General features: G+C 36.1%; 1 protein-coding gene across 3 annotated transcripts in view; it reads left to right on the top strand.

The window, feature by feature from the left end:
• Musk (muscle associated receptor tyrosine kinase) overlaps nucleotides 1–24,684 on the top strand; it is a 144,425-nt gene that overhangs the window by 37,883 nt on the left and 81,858 nt on the right. For all 3 annotated transcript variants that reach the window (XM_004638087.2, XM_004638088.2, XM_004638086.2), the window contains exons 4-5: nucleotides 1,145–1,272; nucleotides 2,185–2,326. In XM_004638087.2, the coding sequence (XP_004638144.1) occupies nucleotides 1,145–1,272; nucleotides 2,185–2,326 (270 nt within the window). The remainder of the gene's footprint in view (nucleotides 1–1,144; nucleotides 1,273–2,184; nucleotides 2,327–24,684) is intronic.

Below are 24,684 nucleotides of genomic sequence, written 5' to 3' on the forward strand. Positions count from 1 at the left end.
AGACATGCCCCTGTTGGACAATTATAGTAATAACAACTCCTAACCTAAGATTTTGCTAGCAACTAGATGAAAATACAACTCCCAGCTGAGGTGACAGGGAAGAGTAGGAAGCCTAGGTATTCACTATGTCAATTAGAGTTGTAGGCTATAGATAGAGTAACAAAGAGCAGAGTAACAAAGGTGTCATTTTTCCAAAGCATGCCACTGACACCAGGCGTGGTGGCACACGCCTGTAATCCCAGTGCTGAGGAAGCTGAGACAGGAGGATCACTATGAGTCAGAGCTGCATAGTGAGAACCTGTACCAAATAAATAAACGATTAAAGAAAAAGAATACTGTGGAAATTTCGATCACCTAAATTGTTTCAAAAATTATGTTTTACCCAAAGATCTTACTAACATAAGGATAACTTAAACTTTTAAAATGATTTCTGGGACTGGAGGGATAGCTCAGTGGACCAAAGCATCCGCTTAGGCAAACTTAGGCCAAGTAGGGGCTACAGTTCGATCCCCGGCACCACAGGCTGTGCCAGCTGAGCCCCCAAGGTGGCCTGAGTTGGCCAGAGTCTGGTGTAGTTACGCTCGGTTGTAATCCCAATACTAGGGAGGCTGAAAGCAGGAAGGTCACCATGAGCCTGAGCTACGTAGTGGGACCCTGCAACAACCAAATACACTAAAAAGAAATGCATAATAAAACAAAATAAAATTATGTCTGCTTGATAGGAACTTAAAAATTACCTAGCATGAGGTGAAATTAAAAAAGAGCTATGCTTAAAATGACTTTGGAACTGACAATTTAAGTTTTACAGAAAGTTAAAAACTATGTTCAAGGGCCAGCCAAATAGCTCAGTGGATTAAAGCGCCTGCAAGCAGGCACAGGGACTGGGGTCTCCAGGCCTGCCATGCCAGCCCTGCCCCAGGGCACACTGAGACAGCAGTTGAGACTGGGCGTGGTGGCGCATGCCTGTAATCCAGCTCTTGGGAGGCTGTAAATAGGCAGATCACTAAGAGTCCGATCTAGTAGTGAGACCCTGAACATCTGGTAGACCCTTCCCTAAAAAATACAAAACAACAACAACAAAAAGAAAGCTAGGTTTAAAACAGCCATATTGCCTTTGTAATTTTGAATTTTTACTTCCCTATAGAACCTAAAATAACTCGTCCTCCAATCAATGTAAAAATAATAGAAGGATTAAAAGCAGTTTTGCCATGTACTACAATGGGCAACCCCAAGCCATCCGTCTCCTGGATTAAAGGGGACAGTGCACTCAAAGTAAGTGATTATTGTATAAAAATGTATTTTAAAATTTAACAATGTCTTTTAAACACTTACATGTTTGTAGACTTTAATTTTAAATTTTTCCCCATGCATTTTAATTGAATTAAAATATTTCTATTTATTCATAAGTTTCTATTTAAGGATTTATTCTATGTAACTGTAAATATTTCTATTAACTACAGAAGTACTTCTATAATTATGCAAATTATAGGACATTTCATGAGGCTAGACTTAACTGTGTCAAGGAAAACAATGTATTTGAACAGGTAGAATACAGAAGCATGGATAAGAGTCCAGTGTTTTTTATTAGGCTAAATATTAAAGAAATTTGCAAAAATATGTAAAACTGGCACCAATCCTCTCACTAAATCCTTTTTTTAGTTGTCATTATATTTATTTGCATATGAATAATTTATTTGCATATGATTGAATTATTTTATTTGCATATAATTAATTGTATGCAAAATATGTTGGCAAAAATATTAAAACCAGCACCAATCTTCTCACTAAATCCTTTTGTTTATTGTCATGAAATTATACACAATTAGTGTTATTATTTTAAAATGAATTAATGCTTATATTTTTATCTCTTTTCAAGTTTTGACTTTAGCTTCTGACAAGCAAATACAGATAAATAGAACTTTAAAAAATTAATACTTTAAATCGAACAGACTTGGGTATGATTTTTAAGGAGTCTTGTGTCCTCATGAGATGAAAGAAAATGACAAGATCTCTTGGGATCATTATGATAGTCAATTATATTTCATCTTGTTTTCTCTCACTTAACATTTATCTTATGTAACATAAACACCCAATGAAAGATAATGCTGATAACAATGATGTGATAAAAACGTCAAGCTTATCCTGGGCTGGATGCATTCAGATTTTTATCCCTGTCTCTGGCAGGAAAACGCCCGCATTGCTGTTCTTGAGTCTGGGAGTTTAAGGATTCACAACGTGCAGAAGGAGGATGCGGGGCAGTACAGATGTGTGGCCAAAAACAGCCTGGGAACAGCGTATTCCAAGCTGGTGAAGCTAGAAGTTGAGGGTAAGAAGCTGTGTCCCTCCCATCACAATGCGAGTGGGGATCTCACATTTACTGTGAATGCTGCGCTTTAGTTTAAGAAAGAAATGCAGGTATTTCTAATGCCGCCATTGTCCAGATGACAGACCATAGGTCAAGACTGTGAGAACAGAGAATAGAAGTTGAGGAACATAGAATTTTTCACTGTCATAAAATATCATATTCTAAGACTGGGCATGGTGGTGCATGCCTGTAATCCCAGCGCTTGGTAGGCTGAAAACAGGAGGATCACTATGAGTCTGGTTTGTGTAGTGAGACCCTGTGGACCCTCTACTAAATACATAAAAAAGTCATATTCTAGCTATTTCTCATGACCATTGGCAAATTTGACTACCATGGGCTAAATACATTATAATAAATTGGACTAAAATAATTGGACTTTTGAAACTAAAATATATGCATTTTAGAACTCATTCCTGGCTTGGCAAATTCTCCGTAATAGGTCATCAACATAATAGTATGTCATTAAAGTGAATTTTTTAATCAATTCAATAACTTGGTGGGAAAGATCTTCACTGAGAAATCGGAATCCAAATATTTGGTCCTCTTCATCTAAAATGCTATCACATTTTGTTTAAAAATACAAACTTTCAGCATCCTCAGTCTGTAAGTAGACTGATTACAAATCCCCTCCAGTGCTTCTTACTCCAAGCCGCAGATTCGCTATCTCTGACCATCAGCTTGCTGCTCTGTGGGTGAGACGTGTTGTACTTAATGAAACAAGACATTGTCTCTGGTCCTCTGTACACACTCAGTGAAGGTCGGAAATCATAAGTCTTGCCATTCTTTTCTTATACACAATAAACATCGGATTAATAAAATACTGTACAAGTGCCTATTGAAACAAATTCTAATTCAAGCACAAAAGGATTCAAGGGTTCCCAAGATCTCTGAGACCATCTTACTCTCCTTTAGCCAAAATTTATCAATTCCTTTCCCTTTTCTCACTCATTATTTCCTCTTTTAAAATTATTTTCTTTTATTTTCCAAGTGGGCCTTTGTTTTTCCTTCCACAAATTTAATGATCTAATTTTCCATATTTGTCTCTAATTAACACCACATTTTCTTATGTCATTAAATAAATTATTCTTAAAATTCTCATCAAAGAACAGAATGAATTTGATGGGACTAGAGACTGTAGAACATAAAAATATATTTTCAGTAGAGTTGCTATAATTTAATATCTCTTTTAAAGATTACTATCAAGAATTTGTGTGAGTTTTAACAGTAAAAACTAAATATACAGATAAATACATTCAGACATGTATTCAGAGTTAATATCTGCATAGGTACAGTGTTTCCTTTAAATGAATGTTAACCCTTTGTATAAAGTATTGCTGAGTTTTGTTTATCAAAACCTCGATTAAAAGCCCTCTGTATTATAATATACAATGATAATCATTTTCTGTCTTCTTAGGTAGCAAAATAACTTGCTTTAACTTTAGCTCAACCAAAATTATACCCTGTATCAATTACTTGGAGTCTTACCTCACCATTTAATTTTGAATCCTACCTATTGGTAATATTGAACATTTCCTTCTTTATTCCTAACATTTAAATGTTTTCACTCAGTTCTTTCAGTTATTAGATGCTACAAATTTTATTAAGCCGCAATAGTATTGAAAGCTCATAATATCATCTAAAGTACCTCTAAGAATAGGTAAATAATTGTGGTACTTAATGAAATAAGATATTATTCATTATTGATTGTATAGTTATGTTATTTAACTAGTTATTTCATTAAGTACCTTAGCTGAGATGTCTATTTCTACCCCCTTTTGTATTTACTAAAATACTCCACATAGGTGACATGTTGAGCAGCTAATGGCACAACACTACCCCTTCATACATACCATCTACAATAATTATATTATTATTTATAAAACAATATTGCAGCAAATCTGTTTTGGCACTGGAAGTTCTAAATGGTTAACTTCCACTTGAAGTGATATTTGAGGGAATTCTAAACACATAATGCAGACACGTTCTATTCAAAGAAGAGCTGACTCAAACAACCACTCAGAATGGGTGAGAAGCAATACAACAGTGGGTGAAAAAGCCTGAAAAGTACCTTCAAATGTCTACTAGCTTGGCAGTGGTGAGGAGGGAAAGTGTACCCGGGCTGCAGGTATTTCGGATTGGTGAATGTAAGTATGCACTATGTAGTAACTCTCCAGATGCATTCTACACTGAATAATTTGAGTCAGAGCTCCATAATGCCATTTGACACTGTCCTACACTTACTATGGGTGGGCATGCCAGGAAAAAAGATGCCTTGCCACTAGGAGCTTCTAACAAGGACAAACATACCAGGCATATTAACACACAGGGTATACTGTGAATCTCAGCTGTTGTAATGAATGTAAAAGAAACACTATCATCCGGAGGAAATAAAATTTCCTTTCTCAATGACCATCTGCAGGATTTTGGACATTTGGAATGGCAACATAAGGGCAGTCTATGCTTCTATTTTCTTCTCACATGATTCCAATAGTAATGTACAGAATTCTTGATAGAATCAAGTAACTCAAAATGTTCCTGTGTGTCTTTCTAACAGGTTGAGCTGACACTTGTAAATGTGCACTTCAATTGGATTCTCTCATTTAAACATCTCTCCCCATCTTGGAGAAGATCATTTATTGTGCTGCTTTAGGAAATGGGGAAACATGGGGACTAGCAAATCACAGAACATCCCATGGGTGGTAGTATCTAAGAAATTAAGTAATGCTGAATGCTGCCTATTTTATTAAATAAAAGAGTTCTGCATGATAATGTCAAAGCAGAGAAGGGTAAAGTTGAGATATTTGTAGGGAAATAGATGTACTTGGAGACCATGATGCTTAGTGAAATAAATCAGACACAGAAGCTGAACTATCACATGGTTTTTCTGATATGAGAAAGCCAAAGTATTAATAATTCAAAGAGCAAAGTATATGACATGTAATTGGACACAGGGATATAAGCCTTTGCAAACAGGAAGGGTGTCTAGAAGTGGAACGAGGCAGGAAGCATGTAGGAAAGAGGGAAATGAGGGATTAAGATGTGTTAGGAACGTGGACCAATTCCCCAAGATGAATGTATGCATTGTATGCTGTAAACATGTGTTAATCAAAACAGCAGTAGTAGAGTGGAAGGAAGATTTTTGTACATGAAGGACAGAATGAGAACAAAGAGAGGACGGAAAAGAGACAAGGTTTTCAATGTTTGACAGAGAATGAGAGGAGTTGGAAAGGAGCAGTTGTTTAAAAAATTGAAAACATTAAAGCACTAGTGAGAAGAAAATTCAAACACACAGAAGATAAGGGAAACACATAAGGGACTGTTGTGTTCAGCATGACAGGGCTGAGTCCAGGGGCCAGGTGAAATGATAAACTTTATACAGAGTGACCATATGTTCTGGTTTTCCCAGGACAGTTCTCCTTTACACCTGTTGCCCTGGGATAATTATTAATAGAGTTACTCTTTTACTTTCAAAAGTATACAGGCTTCCGTGATAAATGATATGGTTACTTTCCTTGCACAGGTGGGGAGGTTTCTTAATTTTTAATTTTTTGTAGTAGAAAGCAAGGAGAAAGGGTACATTTTCCATAATGAATCAAAAAGTTAGGCAAATAGAATTTGAGAAAGCTCTGTTCCCAAGGTCTCTATTTCCTCCAGGAAGTAGAAAGTAAGGTTATCTTCGGAAAATACTTTTGTAAGGAGGCCAGGCAAAAGGGGTGGGGATAAAGAGAGTGGAAAGATTTTTAAATAGCGCTGAGATGGGAGAGATGACTCACAAGAGAAACTAGAATTGCAGAGGGAGGTGTAGGTTTAGTTCAGAAAAGGACTATGAATGCGGAGTGGTGCAATCTGCGTGGTTATGGTGTCCTTACCCCACCCCACGTGAAATAGTGTTGCTCTGCTCTACAGACTTAGTTCAGAAAAAGTAGCAAGTTAAATTCAAGGTAAGACATAAAGGTTGGAATTTTGCCTGAACAGAAAATAGGGCGAAGGATTTCAAAAGAGATACAAGCAACAAATTATGGGATCTTTAGGTATCAAATATACCTAGGGTTTAATACCCAAATATCATAGAATTTAAAACTAAGGATAAATACTTGCTCCAGCAATGTGTCAGACAAGAGAATATGAAAATTTCATTACTGCAAACAACCTGGGAAAGCTGGGTTTGCTGTGCAAATGATAGAAATAAAATGTGTATCTCCAGAAAGCAGAACTGAATAGAAGTGGAAGCAATGAACCAGTACACGTATAAAGTAGATTCTTCATTGTTAATGAGACACTATAAGGGATGTTTATGGTTTAAGGCCTTAAAGAGTCCAGAGACAGTCTTGAGTCACATGAAAGGGAGGTTAGCATTGAGACCCTGTATAAACCTGGCAGTCGTACAAGTGGCCAGACAATTTCCATTTATAGACACAAAAAATATTCCCATCTATAGGCACCAAAAAGGTTTCCATCCACAGGCACAAAAATGACTTCCATGTATATACACAAGGTTCGTGTGTGTTCATCTAAGTTCTAGTTGTGAGAGGAGGGGGAAAAGTCTTTGATGAATGACCAATAAACACGCAGAACACATGGGTTTGCTATTAAATTGGTAAAACCAGCACAGTTTTGAAATCTGCCACTGAATAATCTAATATAAAATTTGCTTCTGGGCCTCATGGAGATAGCTCCGCAGTCTAAGCACCTACTTAGGCAAGTGCAGGGGCCCAAGTTCAATCCTTGGCACCACATGCCACACTGGCCACACCCCAGGCCCACCAAACTGACCACCAAGACCAGGCAAGGTGGCACACGCCTGTAATCGCAGTGCTGGGGAGGCTGAGGCAGGAGGATCACTACAAGTTCAAGTCTGCTTAGTGAGATCCTGCACCAAATATATAACATTAAAAAAAAATTGGTTCTGGGGAAAAAATTGATTCTGGGCCAAAATGTAAGCACAAGAAAAAGCCTTTAAAATGTACTTAATCTATGCAATATAGGATTTTGATGCATAAAGCCACACTGAAGATGAGTTCACAATGTGAATTTGTTCTTCCTACAAGAAGCATCTTACCTTTGTAATAGGTGATATAATACACAAAGAGACATTTCCATACAAAGGCATCAATAAAACAGCATACTAGGGTTTTAAAGTATTCACTTTTTTAAGACACAAAGGAGGAAGAAAACAAAGAAAATATACCAGGAGGGAAGAAGTCTATTTTGAAAAAGAATTAAATATAATTTTAACAAATGAAGAGTATATAATGATTAAAATTAAAATGCAATGGATGAGTAATGGTATAGTAGATAAAAAGATAGTTCACCCATTATAAAAGACTCTTGAGAATCTACAATTCAATGCAGAGACTTAAAACATGAAGTTCAGCTGAAGAAATAATGATATCTATGTTATAGAAAGAGAGAAGAGAGCAACTGTGAGAGGCAACACGCAAACACTTGGCTGAGAATTTGATAGCACGGATGGATACTTACAAGTCCCATGCAGTAAAGATGAAGATAAGAAATGCTTGACCCAGACCTGTCATAATAAAGCATGAAAGATCAAGAGATGATTTTTTATTTTTACTTTTTTGGTGCTACTGGGGATTAAACTCTGGCCTTCATATTGACCTATATTCCCAGCACTTTTCAATTTTTGTTATGAGACAGGGTCTCGTTAAGTTATCACGCTGGACATAAACTCTAATTCTTTCTACTGCAGCCTCCCAAAGTCCTGAGAATACAGGTATGCATCACCTCTCCCTGTGTAAAGAGATGGTCTTAAAAACTGAAGAAAGGATTTCAAGGGATAAGAGTTTTTTATTACTTATAAGGGAAAACAATTTTTTCTTTGTTATCTCTTTCCTTTTTTTCTCTCCTTTCCTTTCCTTCTTTCCTTCCTTCCTTCCTTCCTTCCTTCCTTCCTTCCTTCCTTCCTTCCTTCCTTTCTTTCCTTTTTTCTTTTTTGTCTTTTTTGAGATAGGGTTTCACTATGCAGTTCAGGATGGCTTTGAACTCATTTTGTAGCCAAGGCTGGCCTCAAACTTGCAGTGATCCTCCTGCCTCAGCCTCCCTCCTGCTGGGATTATAAGCATGTACCACCACAGCCAGCTATACAGGGATAACAATTCAAATCACAACTGTACAAGGAAACCACTGCTTGCATTTATGTTTATGACTTGGTATAGCCTCATTGAGGTCTTTTTGGGAACAAAAATCAAACTTCAAAATGTATATAAATTTATTACAACAACTGAACTTCTAACAACTCATCTAAAGAAACACTTAAGTAAGCATGTGTTCAAGATTATTCATTATGAAGATGCTTATAGTGGTAAAATTTTTAAAGACTTAAATTTGCATCAATATGAGATTGACTGTATGATGAATTTCCACTCGGTCATTGAGAGAATGAATTTGATCTGTATTATTAACTTATAAAATTATCCATCATTAAATGTGATATAGGTCTGTTTCCCATTTTTGAGCCTCAGTTTCTTAATCTGTAAAGTAGAAATAGCAGTGCTTATATCTTTAGGTGTTGTGATCATTAATTAATATAAGCACAAGTCAATGTTGTATAATTTCCCTCTTTTTGTTATTTACTTCATATAGTAAGTACTTGTATACTTCAAGGTATTCTAAGTTCTTTAGTAATATTATTTCATTACTCATGTAATATATTCATTAATGAAAAAGAAAAACACTATATATTATACATTATATATGCATACATGCATCGAACTTAACAGTCATCATCTCTATCCAAAATTACGTGAGAATTAGCTTTCCATATATACTTTATACAATTCTATAGACTTGAAATCATCATAGAAACTTTTATAATTAGCAATAATTAACACACATGATTAAACTTCAAAAATATTTCTTTCAAATATTACATTATTTGGAAAAGCACCATGGACCTTCTGTTCATGGATGTGAGATGTTAGGTTTGCAGTTCTGTTGCTCTATTCTTCTCTTGGCCAAGCACAGGAACTGAAAAAATGTAGTCCAAGGCAATCCATTCTGACACCGATTAGGTATTCACAGCACTCGGCTATTGAGCAAAGAATGTTGGGAATGGGGGCCCTGATGAGTGGAATGTGGAGCACACCTTTAGGTTACAGAAGTGGATTAGCCATTTGTTCTTTGATGGGAAATGCCTGCTACCCACAGCTTAAAGGGGGAGAGGTTAAACTGGACTTATGAAAATTCAGCCCATGGTAACCTGGCTCCAAGGCAGAAGCATGGTTGACAGGACACTGTGAAGGAAGTCTGCTCAGCTTGGGACTACCAGAAAGCAGAGGAAAGAAGGAAGGAGCTAGAGACAAGAAAATATCCTTCTGGGTCATTCTCCTCGTTACATGCAGCTTCCAGATTGTTCCCTTCTCCTCATGACACAGTTAGCTAGGAACTCATCATGGGCTTAATCCACAGATGAGAATAGTGCCTCCAAGATCCAGCCATCTTCCGAAAACCTCCAGCTCAGAACACAGGAGGGACACTCGTTCATACTTTAGCTCTGAAACCTAATAAGACGGCATCAGTTGATGAGAAGAACAGGCGTGAAGTCTGCACGACGAAGGAAGTGGGGCCGAGGACATGCAGTAGGGAAGGGGATCCGCGCATGGCGGCTGTTGATGGAGTCTCTACTTACTCGACTCTTCTTTCTCACTGACGGACAGAAACCCGGAATTTATGATTTGGTGCGAGGATCCAGTCTGGGCTCTGGTTTCTCTCTGGATATTTTCCACACTCTGTTGAATGCTACTGAAGTATGGCATAAAGGGAAAAGTAAACATAAGTTGCAATAAAAAGTGAATCACTGCTAGGTGCAATACATTTGATATTGATAGAGAAGCGCTCCTTTTCCCAAGATTCACATTCGTCTGGAATGCAGATGTCATCTGGAAGTCAGGCTTCCAACTGTGAGAATGCTACCTCTCATCTGCAGTAGCTCTGCTCCAGCAGACTGTAGAACAGGATTCACACCAGCATACAACACGGACATGGTTTTGTCTAATAATCCAGAGAAATCTATAACATACTACATAGTGCTGAGATGTTCATTTTTCATATTTTGCCATACTTACATCATAGAATCATTGGTTTCTTATGGTCAGTGTTGGCTAGCTTTTGTTCTTTTCTAAATTTTAATGTCTAAAAATATTGAGATTTTTCTCATAAATTCTAAAGGCTATTGTACCTCTTTTGTAGCTTCCACCCTTTAACCAGAACCTTTCCTTATGTTGCTTAATCTAAAAATGAATAAGCAAAGATGAAACAAAAATAAATCAACTATATTGCTTCAGAAAACCTCATTTTAACTATAAATATTTCTTGTGCTTGTGATACTTTATTTAAATTAGGTTCCCACAGAAATGAAATTACCATCTTCAGTGGTGGATCCATGTAGTCTCCCCTATAGTTAATTTATATTAACTATATATTAGATTGTTTAGGTTGAAAACCTAAATTAAGTAACTTTTTAAAGGTGTATAGAAAAAGTTTATTTCCAAGAGACAGGATTGCCTGCTTCTGGAATTCATTCAGCATTGTACTTTAGGTATGATGCATGCCCAAAAAATGATCCATACTATTTCCTTCTTGTATTTGAAACAATTTTTCTCCCGAACACTGGTTCAGGTCAGGAAGACAGATACTCAGCGAGATGACAATGGAATGTGCTGCCATGAATGATGGGGTGGGAGTTCCAAGAAGAGGTTGCTAGTGTGGTTTCTCTGGACAACCTCTGAAGGACAAGATTATTTTATGTTTCGCTTCCTAACAAGCAACTTATACCCCTTTAAAATATGTGTTTAATGAACACTAATATTAAAAAAATAATTCTTTTTGGTATAATGATGTAATTATTATTTTTATAGTTATAAAGGTCTGTGTTATAAGTTTTCTAACCGTTGGAAAAAGTGTGTTGCAATGTAGAAATATTTCATTTTCTTTCTTGTATTCTTTGGCTTGACTTGATAACAGAATTCACCTATTTGGGGATGAATATGGTTCTCACTGTATCCTGTGAATATTGCATTCACTCAAATCTTGTTTAGTGTGTAGAAACTGTTTGAGTGATACCCAAATTAAAATAGATGGATATTGGAGAGGATCCTGTGCATTGCACTTTCTTTTATTACATTTTTTCCCTTGGGGCTTTAAGTGATGAAGAAAAATTATTGGCCAGAAGGGCAGTTGCATTCAAGATGGGGCTATCAGTCAGCCTCACTACTGGGGAGGTGACTTGGCATCAAACCAAAGCCACAAAAGAGAGCCAGGGAAGGTCTGGAAGCAGCAAAAGAGTAAGAGCACGGTTCTTCCATGTAGAGGATTGCTGTGGGTTTGTCTAATGTTTGTACAATTATTCATTTCCACAGGGCTTTGAAAGTAGCATCTTGTCTCAACATGTGGGAGAGGTACCTGGGGAGCAGGGAGAGAAGGGAAAGCATGTGGAAGACTTCAGTGGCTCAATGCACCAGTCACCATCGCTTGTTAGAGCATCTGAGGGCTGTCAGTACAGTTTCTTTGCACTTTGAGAGGCTGTACCACACACTCTTAGGCTGACCAAGTCCATTCAGAAGCTTTGATGATTTCTGCCAGACAGAGACAGTATGTAAAAATAAGTAGAATTTTAAGAGACTGAAATAAATTGTAATTCACATCTACTATTCAGGTCTATTGTGTCCCATAAGCAGCTGTCAGTAGATTTAAGTACAAGAGAGCTGCATTATTTTTTAAAATGTTAGAGTTTTGACTGTGTTCTTTCATAGGGAGCCAATTTTTCTGTTGCATCTGCAAACACAGAAGCGATCATGTCATGTTTGCACTACATTTGACTTGCTTTTCTTTGTTTATGCTGCAGCTCTTAATATGACAAATGCCACAGAGAGAGGTATTTAACCCCCATCCCATGTGTGCTGTGCATTGCAGTTTTAATAAATTTGCAGTGGTCCTGTTCCCGGCATCAATCCCACCTGCTTGATGCCACTAACAGGTTTGATTTGCTGTCATGAATACATTGTGTATTTTTAAAATGAAACAAAGGAAAAGTCATAAACCTTTGACATCCCTGGGCTATATCACTGGGGAAATTAAATGTGCATGATTTAATAAGTTGCATGCTCAAAAAGAAGTTTGACCCACTGGTTTTTGATTGTAGGAGACATCATGTTATAGTTATAGCTAAATAGTTCTATACAATTTTCAGGGATGAATGTTAAAAGTGGGCCTTGAGTTAAAAAGTTGTCACTAAAGTTTCTCAAAAAACTTTAAAAGAAAAATTGTATAATAATTAGAGCACTTCTTGGATAATGCTTTAAAGGATAGCTGGACACTCTTAAATTATAGTGTTAAAGGAAATGTACTTGAAAATAATTAAGCTATTGAGATATTTACGTGATACTGTTTGAAATGAAAAGTTATTATCATTCAAAATATATACATTTTAATTGAAATAAATTTTATTTTTAATGTAGTAAAGTAAGATGTACAGATTCAAACATAAAATAGAAAGACAAAATTCATTCTTTTTAAAGAATTAATTCATCCAACAAAAATGCATTAAACAATGTTCCAGGCACTCTGTAAAACAGAACCAGCCATTGCATCTTCCCTGGGCTTAATTTCAAAACATAAGTTTAAACTTCCTGGGTTTGAATTTACACAAAGATGTCATGGACAGATCTTAGAATATTTTGTCGGGGCTGGGGAGATAGCTCAGTAGACTACGTGCTTGCCTGGCAAGCACAAAGGCCTGAGTTCAATCCCCAGTCCTGACAAAAAAAAAAAAAAATTGCCAATACAGAGTTCAAATAATGTTTAGTTATTTCCCTCAGATATCAAATTCACGATTTTGAGATTTTAATTAATGCATTCACTTTTATGAATAATCATCTATACATGATTTTTGGAGGGAAATGGATGCGCCAATTAATCACACATGCACTAGACTCTCAGAAAAGCTGGATGGGCTCTAGAGTCTAGCAGTTCTGAGAAACCCACGGCATGCATGCCACAGCCAGCTGTTTGTTATCACTGATAGCTCCAGAAGGTTCTCCGCCACTGGCTTCCTGAGTTACAGTCTTAGTTTCACCAACTGCTATCTTTGCATCTTTCAGTATGTTATTTAATCTCTCTCTGCCTCAGTTTTCCCACCCACAAAATAATGAATGCTACTATTTATCTCAAGAGTTGTAGAATGTTAAACCTGGACAATATATTTATGGCTATCATGAGAGATGCAGAGAGAAATCACTCAGTTATTAATGTTACTTCTAACATTGCTATAACATCCATGCAATAGAAACAGTGATGTAGGAAAGCACTTATGAAGACAATTATAACTCTTTTCCAATGAGTCATCTTTCTTTGAAGTAGAACAATAAATTTCAGTGTCAAAAACTAAATTTTCATCCAAAATAGAATTTTTTTATTAATTGATTCCAAAAAAACATTGATTCTCTCTGAAGAATAGAAAATAAAAGTCTATGGTTACGGACTTTAAATGCAGAGTCAACAATCAAGTGGCTCAATCCCTTATTTCATAGATAAAGAAACTTAAGAGCAGCCAAACCATTACTTTGCCCAAGTTAGCAAAGGAACTTGAATATCTTGATTCCTATGCCATGACACCTCCCCTAGCAGCTCTTGATTCTTTCCTTTTTATATATTACATTGTACAAATCAGGAGTTTTGAGAATCACATGCTCTAGTATTAGTTAGACCTGGGTGTTAATCCTGACTGGGTAACTTACTAGTTATGCAAGGTTGGTTGGATAATTTACTTGACCTTTGCAAGTCAATTTCCTAATTCATGAAATGACTGGATCATTACTTAGAACATAGAGTTCTCAAATTGACTAAGATAGCCCACAGTGTCTTATCAGAGCTCTTTGATAGGTATGACTTGTTAGTATTGTTGTCTATTGCTTGCATTGTTATACAGCTAGATCACATCTATCTAGAGATTCCTACTGGTTAGACTTCTCAAATTTCATAACTAGAATGTCAACATCACCAACTGTTCATCTGGATTCCAAAGAGCATAAATCTATCCCCAATCAGCAATGCTTTGTACATGCATTCTTGGTACTTGTTAGAGATTAGAACTCTGATTTGGCACCACTATGATAAGTGATGTAGGAAAACTTATCTAAAGAGCTGTATGAGGCTGTGTTGTTGTGGAAAATGATGGACTACCCTATTAAAAAAAGCACAAGAATATAAAAGTGGAAGTAAGCTTAGTGGATATCCTGATCCTCCATTTTATTCATTATAGAAATACATATTTGCCAAAAATCTTGGAATATTAACCATTCTATAACTTACTGCTCCCTTGTAAATCCTAAGAAATTACCTGGTGAAAATAAATGATCTTCTATGGGAAACTGGCATTTCCTGACCCTCAACCTGTAGTGAACACTGTATTTTATTTTATTTTGTTTTATTTTGCTTTATATCCTAGCTGGCATGGATCTTAGAATCCAATGTGAAGCTTAGTCACAGTATATGTTATGCTAAAGTTGACCAGAATTTGCCTTCTGCTTTATAATATGCTCTTATTTTGCTTAACTTATGGTCATATTGATTTTGACCCTCCTCCCCACTTCAAAACAAAAAGCTTCTAAGAAAAGAAATAGGAAAAACTAAGTTGATGTATTAATGGCATTCTTCCTCCTAGTGGCTCTCAAACATCACTGTATATCAGATGCACCTGCAGATCTCTTTCAAGCCATGGCCTCTGGGCCAGCCAGAGAGCTCAGTAGACTAAAGTGCTGCTTAGGCAGAGCCGAGAAGCCAGGGTTCAATCCCTGGCATGCTGTGCCAGCACCGATCCCAGGGCATGCGAAGCCAGAGATTGAGACTGGGCATGGTAGTGCGCACCTATAATCCCAGCACTTAGGAGACTGAAAACAGGAGAATCACTATAAGTCAGATCTATGTAGGAAGACATTGTAGACTTTGTACTAAATAAATAATTTTAAAAAATGCATGGCCTCACAATATATTTCCCAGAGATTCAGATTTGATACGCCTGTGTTACAGCTTTTTAGTTACCTCCCAATGATGCTTCATATAGGTGATTTGTGAAAAACATTTTAGGAAATATTGACTTAAGGTGTTTACTTCCAGTGCTTTTTATGATTTCAGATGAATCATAGATATCTAAATGTAAAGTCAGTTTATCTATAAATAGGATGATGTAAGTGTCAGAATAATTCAAAATTTACCAGTCTACGTTCCACTTAATTAACTCCTAAAGATACAGAAAACATGAAGACACATATATTAAGTCAGCATTCTGTTACTGTGACAAAATTTCTGAGATGATCACCTTAAAATAAAAAAAGGTTACTTTGGTTCAAAAGTTTGAGTCTATGGTCTCTTGGTCCTGCTGCCTTGGGTGGCATATTACATCATAGAAGGAGAGTATAATAGAAGACTATTCATCTAATGACTTGTGAGAAAGAGAAAACTTTCAGGGTTCTGTATACTAGCTCCTTCATGGGCATACTCCTGGTGACCCTGCATTCTCTCATTAGGCTTCACCTACTAAGGCTCCACCAACTCCTAATAGCACCATGGGCTGGTAACCATGGTATAAGTCTTTAACACGTGGGCCTTCAGGTTACATTCAAATTACAGGGACATGATTAATGCCTTGAATTATTTAATTTAGCGAAGATGATGGACATGCAAACAAATCATTATAAGTAAATTGTAGTACCTTTACAGTGATAGCAGTTTGTACAGGACAGATGAGGTAGCGAAAGGTCAGGGAAAGATTCAGAGTGAGGTGAGGTACAACTGGGCTTTGGCTAGTGAAGAGTCACTCAAGCTGTGGATCCCAGGGAGAGAGGAAAAAGAAAAGAAAAGGGAAAATACATAGTCATCGTACATGCTCAGCCTAAACCTGACATAAAACCAGGCAGTAAGACCAAGACCAAGGAATTTGGAACAGTATCCATTAGTCATGCTACGAAGGCCCCAGGAACTTGTGAATTGATTCATGGGTTCACACTGAGATTCTATTCAATGGTGTCTTCTTTCAATGAATAGATAATTGTCATCATGTCATCATGGGAAACTAGATTGGAGGTGTACTCCCAGTTTGGCTTCTAGAAATCCATCTGAAGGACCACAGAAATGTTCCTAATCCTAGCCACCATATGGGATATCATAGTGGTAATTTAGCTTGACATGGCTATGGTTTCTCTTTCTTGTTCCCGGTAAAATTTCTAGGAGCAAAACTTAAATAAATAAATAAATAAAAATAAAAAGCTAGAGCCAACCAGATAGCTCAGCAGATTAAAGTGCCTGCTTAGGCAGATGCAGGGGCTGGGGATTGGATTCCTGGCCTGCCATGCTGGCCCCACCCTTGGGGCCCACTGAGATGGAGATGAAGATTAAGCATGGTGGCAGGTGCTTGTAATCCCAGTGCTTGGGAGGCTGAAAAACAGGAAGGATCACTACAAGTCTGATCTGTGCAGTGAGACCCTGTAAACCTTGTATGAAATACATTTAAAAAAACGAAAAATAAATAAAAACCTTACTTTTTATAAAATTCAGCTTCACAATTTTCAGAGTACAAAGTATATTCCTGAACTTAAAAAAAATGTCTTTAGAAATAAGCTAAGATTTTTGGTAAATGTATCGTGCTTATATAAGATTAGGACAAACTGGGTGAGTCTCACATGAAACTTTCCATACTACCTTTGTAATTCTTTTGCAAATCTAAAATCATTTCAGAATAAAAATGTCTTTAAAAGGTAAGGTAACAAAGATTCGCATCCTAGTAAAACCACTTTAAATGTCTTGTCCCATCAAAAGCTGGAGGTGAATTTCTTTTTAAAGACCACGCATAGTGAACTAGAACTGCAGTTCAACTTCTTTTCAGTGGATAGTTAGACTCTTTACAGAGTTTCAAAGCCAGTTTAACAAAAATGCTCTCAATAGTTGCTCTGTCTACATCTAAGACTAAAATGAAAGCAAGTGCACTTCACGAGGCTCTAGTCTGATTTACTTGCTAAACATTTCTTGCTCATGCTCATTAGTCACCATCCATATTTACAAGCTAGAAAAACATTATCATCTCAAAGACCACAGAAATGTTGCAACCCAAGCCTCTTTGGAGAACTATGATATCACGGCGGCGGCAGGCAGCCGTTCCTCTGGGGACTTGGAGAGGAGGAGTCGCTGCCTTGGAGGCTGAGGCAACTGTTCTCTCAAGGAGCAGAGCCACAGTGGCTGAGCCACCTCATGCATTGTTCCGCTTCCCAGAGGACAGAAATGTAAACAGTGGCAGCACACCAGGATCCAGTTTCTTTGCTTTAGCTACCAAATTTAGGGCAGAGAAACCAGGTATTTATTTAAGCTTGTCATTATTGTTGCCAGATCTTTTTTAATGATTGGAAAACAAAAGAAAAATCTGTTGAGAAATGAAGGACCACAGATCTTCCAAATAATTGTCATTTACTCATGTGTTAGCCAGCCAATTTTTCAAAAACAAAAGAATTAAAAATCAAAAACACTTTAGATGGACTCTCTTCATTCTATACAATGCCTGTCTACTAACCAGCATCTTCAACTCAATTTTAAACCTATGCTTTATGAGATTGTATAATTGTGAATAATTTCAACTGACCTACTTAGATATCCATATTTTACTAAGATGGTCTAAAGAATGAATTTTACAGAATGATTCCTCTCTTAAATAATTCAGTTTAACCATGGAGTTAAGTGCATGCTCTTAACACCTCGCAAAAGGGTACTCAACTAGATCCCCATCCGGGAGGCAGCCAGTTAATGCAGGTTGACATTTAAAAAATAAAATAAAATAAAGCTCTCTCTTTGAAGTCAGTTGAAGGAATGGCCTTCATGAATCACAGAGATATCCTACAGATCAAAATAGCCCTGGAAGAAAAAAAGAGCTACAAAACTTGGCTTCAAATTTGCCTGCAGGACTTTACAGCAGTGCCATAGGTGCCATATTAACTTCTTTATATAAATGTTATTATTTATTCTCTTCCACAGCTACATTAGTTGGAAGTTAATTATGTATTCTAGATAAAGAAACTAATGTTCCCAAAAGTTAACCAATAACTCTAATCAAACAGCTGATAAACAGAGAATTTAGAGTTAAAATATAGATCTACAGCTTGGATTGTTAAATGGGGATTATATATTCATGCAAGGAAATGACCCAATTAAACATGTTTTAATGTCCCAATTTTTAAGTTTTCTCCTTAGGTAAAAAGCCCTAGAATGGTATACTTATAGTACTGATGATTAGAAATTTCTTTAGGATGCTTATTATAAGGAAAATTGTAAACAATGTGTTGGTTTGACTCTGAAAATAAAACAATGTTTAAGACAGAGACAATTTTCTAATAGGCAAAAAAGTGCTCATAAAAATGGAATAATTTCTGTATTTCTTCTTGACACATTTCTGACTCTTCAGGAATTTTTACAAGTTTCCTTCTTATTTAATGCTGTCACCAAATGAGTCCTTATAACATAATGAAAAGCTCAGATAATACTTTTGTATTTGAAAAGTAAATTTAAAAAGATCAATTATTGTTAATCAGCTATTCTTGGTTTCAAAATCTGTAACATATGTATTGTTGTATGTTGCCCTGTTTCTTTTTTTCTCTGATTTTTGGTCTTGCTTTGCTTCTTTTACTTTCCAAAATAAAATTAAATTAAAAGAAAAAATTTTAAAAAAGAAAAGTAAATTTAGAGGTAAAGACAGCTCAAACTAAGAAATATCTATAACTTTTATTTTGATAAGTAGTTTTTGACATTTGTAAATTTTCTATTTCAATAAATTTATATTGTGACAGAAAACTAAATGAATTTAGAATTATAGAAACAAAAGCAAAAGAGTCATTTTTCTTCTTCACTCATTTTTTAAAAAAATATTTGTGACATTCTCTTTTGAATGTTGGCCTTGTTATTTAAAATAGTCCATTGCCCTTCACATTGGACTAGCACAATAAAACTTTCAATAGGCTTTTTTTCCTAGACTTTTAATTGACAAAATTCAGTATTATACCAGTAGTTTTGCTTTATAATGTCTTCCCTAAATTCTATCAGTTTGGGCTTCGTATGTTTGAAATTATGCTATTAACTATATACACAGTTACTGTTGTTGTAGCTCCTTCTTTGCAAATTATGTTTTTAACCTTTGGACAGTGTTTCTCTTCATCTCTATTCACACTGTCACTGCATGTTTCATCTGTTTGGTATTTTCCTACTCAGTGCTATTCCTCAGTGCTTTTCTTTCCAGCAATGCTGCTACTCCGCAAGCAGAACATAGCCTGACTTTTTAAATAATCCAACCCAACAGAATTTCTTTTAGTAGATAAGTTTAGGTCCTTATATTTATTCTGAGAATTTATTTCTATTTATAAAAACATCCTACTCATTTTATTATGTGCTCTGTTTTGTTATTTTTTTTTCTTCTGTACTTTAAAAAATTGCTGTTTTGCTTTCTGGAGGATTGACTTCTTTCTTATTCTCCACTCTATGTTGCCCAAGTAACAATATTATATTTTGGTGTTTTTTTGCTTTTACATTTTTGATATCCAGTTCATGCTAATTTTAACAAAGTTTAAACTCTCATAGTATCCTCTCCAGGTTTCTCAACTAAGGCAGGAGTTACCTTGCTTTAACTGCCTATTTAGCATCACCTACCTTCATCACTTGCACTTCCCTTAAGGATTTTCAAAACTTTTATTTATTTCAAAAAAGTGAACAGCTTTGTAACCCGTAGATAAAGAGTTGTACTCACATATGTCACCAGTTTTTGTGCTCACAAGTCCTTTTCTGTGTTGTTTCCTTCCGTTTTCAACTTATTTATGAATCACGTTCTTCCTTTGTTCTTTCAGTGGCAATGTGGGTGGTAGACTCTTTCTTTATGTTCTTGAAAATGCCATTATTTTATACTACTCATTGAGGTCTACTTTGAAAGCCATTTTGGCAGATACTTTCCCTCAGCATTATCCTCCAATTTTGTAATTACTGATGAGAAATTTTCTGTCATTTTAACTATAAATCTTTGGTTAGTAATCTGGCTCTTTTATCTGGTAAATTTGAACTTTTCTGTTTTGACAAGCATTGCTTTTCTTAGAATTTATTACAGTGCCTGTCTTTGTTATTTATTGTTGTTCAATAAATTACACAAAATTTGCTGGCTAAAATCAATAGACAATCATTTTATTGTTTGTATGAGGCAAGCACTGCAGAGTGGCTTAGCTGAGTTGTGTTTGCATTGAAGATGTTGCCTACATCTGATCTTTTCTGAAAAGCTGGCGAGGCTGGGGACTCCAGGTCAGATATGGCTTCTTACAGCTGGGTGCAGATGGAACTGGCTGGGGATGCCTGTGTTCTTCCCCACGTGCGTGCCTCTGCAGGTTGATCAACTCTCCTCACTACACTGTGTTAGGCTTGCACTACCCCCCGCCTGCGATCAAGTGGAGAGCAGGAGGAGTATTTTTAATGGCCTAGACTCAGAAGTCATACACTGTCACTTTGGCCACATTCCATTTGTTAGAAGTGAGTCACTAAGTCCACCCCAATGCTGGGAGAAAAAATTATAATCCACTTATCTAAGGGAAGGTTTGTGGACACACTATAAAACCACACAGTGTGAAATTATTATTAATCCTTCTATAACTCATTTCTACAGTGGTTTGCAATCCCAATACCCCTTGGAAACATCAGGCATTTGTCATGAGCTTCTGCAGAACAGACATTCCAAATGTTTCCAATTTGTTTCCCCCATTTCTTAGCTTTCACCCCCCCCATCTCTCTCTCTCTCTGCTTTGGGCTGAAACTAGGATTTCTTCAGTACAGTCATTTTACTCACTAATTTTTCTTTTGACCCTGTCCAAGGTTGGGTTTATTCTCCCTGTGTCATGTGTCAAATTCAACTGTTATACTTTTAATTTATACTGTTTCTATTATTTTTTAGAATAATTTTCTTGTAAAATAATTTTGTGCTTTTGTTTCATAACTTCTCACTCTTCTTTAAAACAAGAAACAGAGGTCTGTTTGTTTATTTCATTTTATGGTACTGACTTTCCCAATGAGCTAGATTCCCCAGTCCCTTTTTTAAATTCTGGGACAGAGTCTCTCTAAGTTGACCAGGCTAGGTTTGAACTTGTAATCATAATGCCTCTTCCTCCCAAAGTGCTGGAGTTGGGGACAGGGAGATGGCTTAGTAGAATGAGCACTTGCCTGGCAAGAGCAAGGGCCTGAGTGCAATCCCCAGTTCCACCGAAGGAAAAAAAAAAAGAAAGAAGAAAGAAAAAAGAAAACAAAGTGCTGGAGTTACAGATGTATGCCACAACTGGCTTTTTATTCTTTTTAAGTTTTTATATTACTTTCTTTGCACAACTTTTTTCTTCCAAAATAAATTTCCTGATTATGGAATCCATTGAATTTTTAGCATTTGTTTCCTTAATAAGTTTTAAAATTATGATTTGTCACTGTGACATATCATGTCTTTGAAATAATTTCTCCTCTTTCCAGTATTTCTGGAGGTTGCGTTTAAGACTTCTAGTCCTTTCATTCTAATTAGGCATTATGCATGGGAGTTAGGATCCCCAACCTAGTATGTGTTGAAGTTCAACTCATATCCAGTCATGGAGTCAGGGGAGTGCAGAACACACATTCTAGCTGTAATACCAAAACTACTTCATCTTTTCACGACTAAGGGATGCTTCACTCCTAGCCCTTGGTTTCAAGCAGTGAGCTGTCAGAGCCCCGTATTCAATGATAGGCTGCTAGGAAAATCAGATTTCAGGCTTCCTCTCCCTGTTTAGGACCATGACTCAGTACATTCCATGTATCAATTATGTTTTATCCATTTTCTAACATATTGAGATATTCATATTTTTGAACATGGCTTTGGCCTTTTAGATAAATAAACTGGTCTCTCCTCTAATATTACTGCATACTTATTCTAGCCAGATGGCTTTGCACCCTCATGACTAGCACTCTTCACACTTAGAAGTGTTACATATTGCATGCTAATTCTATCTAGGGAAAGGTATAATATGTGAAGAAACGAAACTATATATTATTATTATTATTGTTATTCAAAAGAGGGATATTTAAAAGTGATGTTTTATTCACCTAGAAAACATGTGTCTCAATTCTAAAATTACTTTAACTAACATAACTCTTGAATACTGTTTATAAGTAAAACACACAGCCACGTACACATACATAGATAGCACTCCTATAGCAGAAGCATCCTGTTACATATTAATTTTATAATAGTTTTTCTAACCAGCAGGCCTAGCTCTAGAGCCTGTGCTCTTACGTTATGTGTGCTATTCCACTACACGATATATTATTTGCAACAACCTGATCCTAATCATTGTAGTAGTAAGTATACCTCGGAACTCTCTGAAATTCTCATATTCAAAAGTACTCTTTCCTAAATATCTCAAGTTTTATCCTGTTGTTATTTCAATATCTGACTGTTGTTCAGACTTTTCCAGAACACCTAGCAGTTTTCCAAGGTACAGCTAGGCAGATCATATTGCTTCATTTACACACTTTTCATGGTAATTCCCTCACTGGGAAGAGGTCCTTCAGCCATTCCACACAGAGCACAAACTGTGGAATCTCAGTTTGCTCAGAGACCTCAATACCACTTAGTCAAACTCACATTATCTTGGCTCCCCTCACTTCTGTGGCCAAAAGAATACAAACTTCCTACAAATCTGCCTGTATGTCTTTTGCTTTTGTCTCTTCCTGTCTACAAGGTCTCTATGAGCTGTTCACTAAATGTATTCTCTTTATTCTATCAGGGAACCTTGATGACTTCCTTTTCCATATAGAAATAGATATTCCCTCTGTATTTCTTCTCCAGTTAACTAATGTAATAATTTTAATAGAAAAAACTAAAATTTTTGCTTTCTTAGAATCTGATCTCACTGCACATGCAGTCAAATTGGGAGCTAGAGTATAATGAGAATAAAAAAAAATAGAAATAAAGACTGGATATTCACAATTTTCAATTGAATCACTGAGTGGTTAACTCTACTAATCCAAATAACTAGATGACTGTAAATAAAATCTTGTAAATTTATATTTGTAAATGCAAATTTTGTTTGTAGAAGAAAAGCAGTTAAAGAGTCTCTCTGTTCTTTGAGTGTGTTAGACTTTGGATTTGTGGTAGGTTGTACTCTGAAAACCACAACACAGTAGGAACTGAAGAGTTCAGAAGTCAGCAGTAAGAATGGGAAACCACAATGTTATATTTGGCAATGTGAAAATATTTGTTGGATATTTTTTATTCTTTTCTAGTGGTAGAAGTAGGAAATAGGTCTTATGGGGGTAATTATGAAGAGATTGGTTTTAATCTGTTTTTATTTAGAGAATATTCTTTTCTTTAAAAAAGACTTGATCAGAATTGGATGCTAGAGTGATGCAGAGTTCCCTATAAATACAGACGTTCAAGAAAATGATGGGTTGCTACTTAATTTGAGTGTTGAAGTAACCTGAATAGATTATATCAATAAGAGAAATCTTGATTCTTTATTCTCACTGTCCTACTGGGCAATCTCAAGAAGGAAGAAAGAAAATGCATGATAGAACCAAATGGCAAAGAATTGAGAATATAAAAGTTAAATATGAATAAAGAAAGAGCAGAATATTTAAATGCTGATGAGTGGCAAAACAGTAATTCAAGAAGTCAAGAGGCATTATAGCAGGTGGGCCAAGCAGGGCACATGAAAAAATTAGGCCTCAAGTGTGATCTTAAAATGATCAACAAAGGGGCCGGGGAGATGGCTCAGTGGAATAAACACTTCCCTGGCAAGTGGAAGGGCCTGCGTTCAATCCCCGGTTTAAAAAAAAAAAAAATCAACAAGTTAACAGACTGAATTATTTATTGTACCTAAGCTTCAATAGTTTTAGACTATCCCTCTATAATTTTCCTTAATTTAAAGCAACTTCAATTGTGTGTGCATGCATATATGTATGTGTGTTTATTAATTTAAAAGCATGTATTTGTATTTATGGATAGAATGATACGCGACAGAACCTATATGATAGTGAAATTTCCAGGAGAACGTCTAACTTCCCTGTTAGAAAGACAAAAAATCGTAGATAATTTTTATTTCTTCAATTGATTCTATTTATCTGTGGTGGTATGATTTTTCAAAACTTTGAACTGCTTCCAGGCTCCCCCAGGTCAAGAAAAAGGAACAACAGTAACAATAGCAGCAAATGAAAAACATAAAAGTTCAGCCTTGTCCACCACTAGGTCTATACTCAAAGTATAGTTCAAGTGTAGTCTAGTA

The sequence above is a fragment of the Octodon degus genome, unplaced genomic scaffold, assembly GCF_000260255.1.
Source record: "Octodon degus isolate 3935 unplaced genomic scaffold, OctDeg1.0 scaffold00094, whole genome shotgun sequence".
Lineage (NCBI taxonomy): Eukaryota > Metazoa > Chordata > Mammalia > Rodentia > Octodontidae > Octodon > Octodon degus.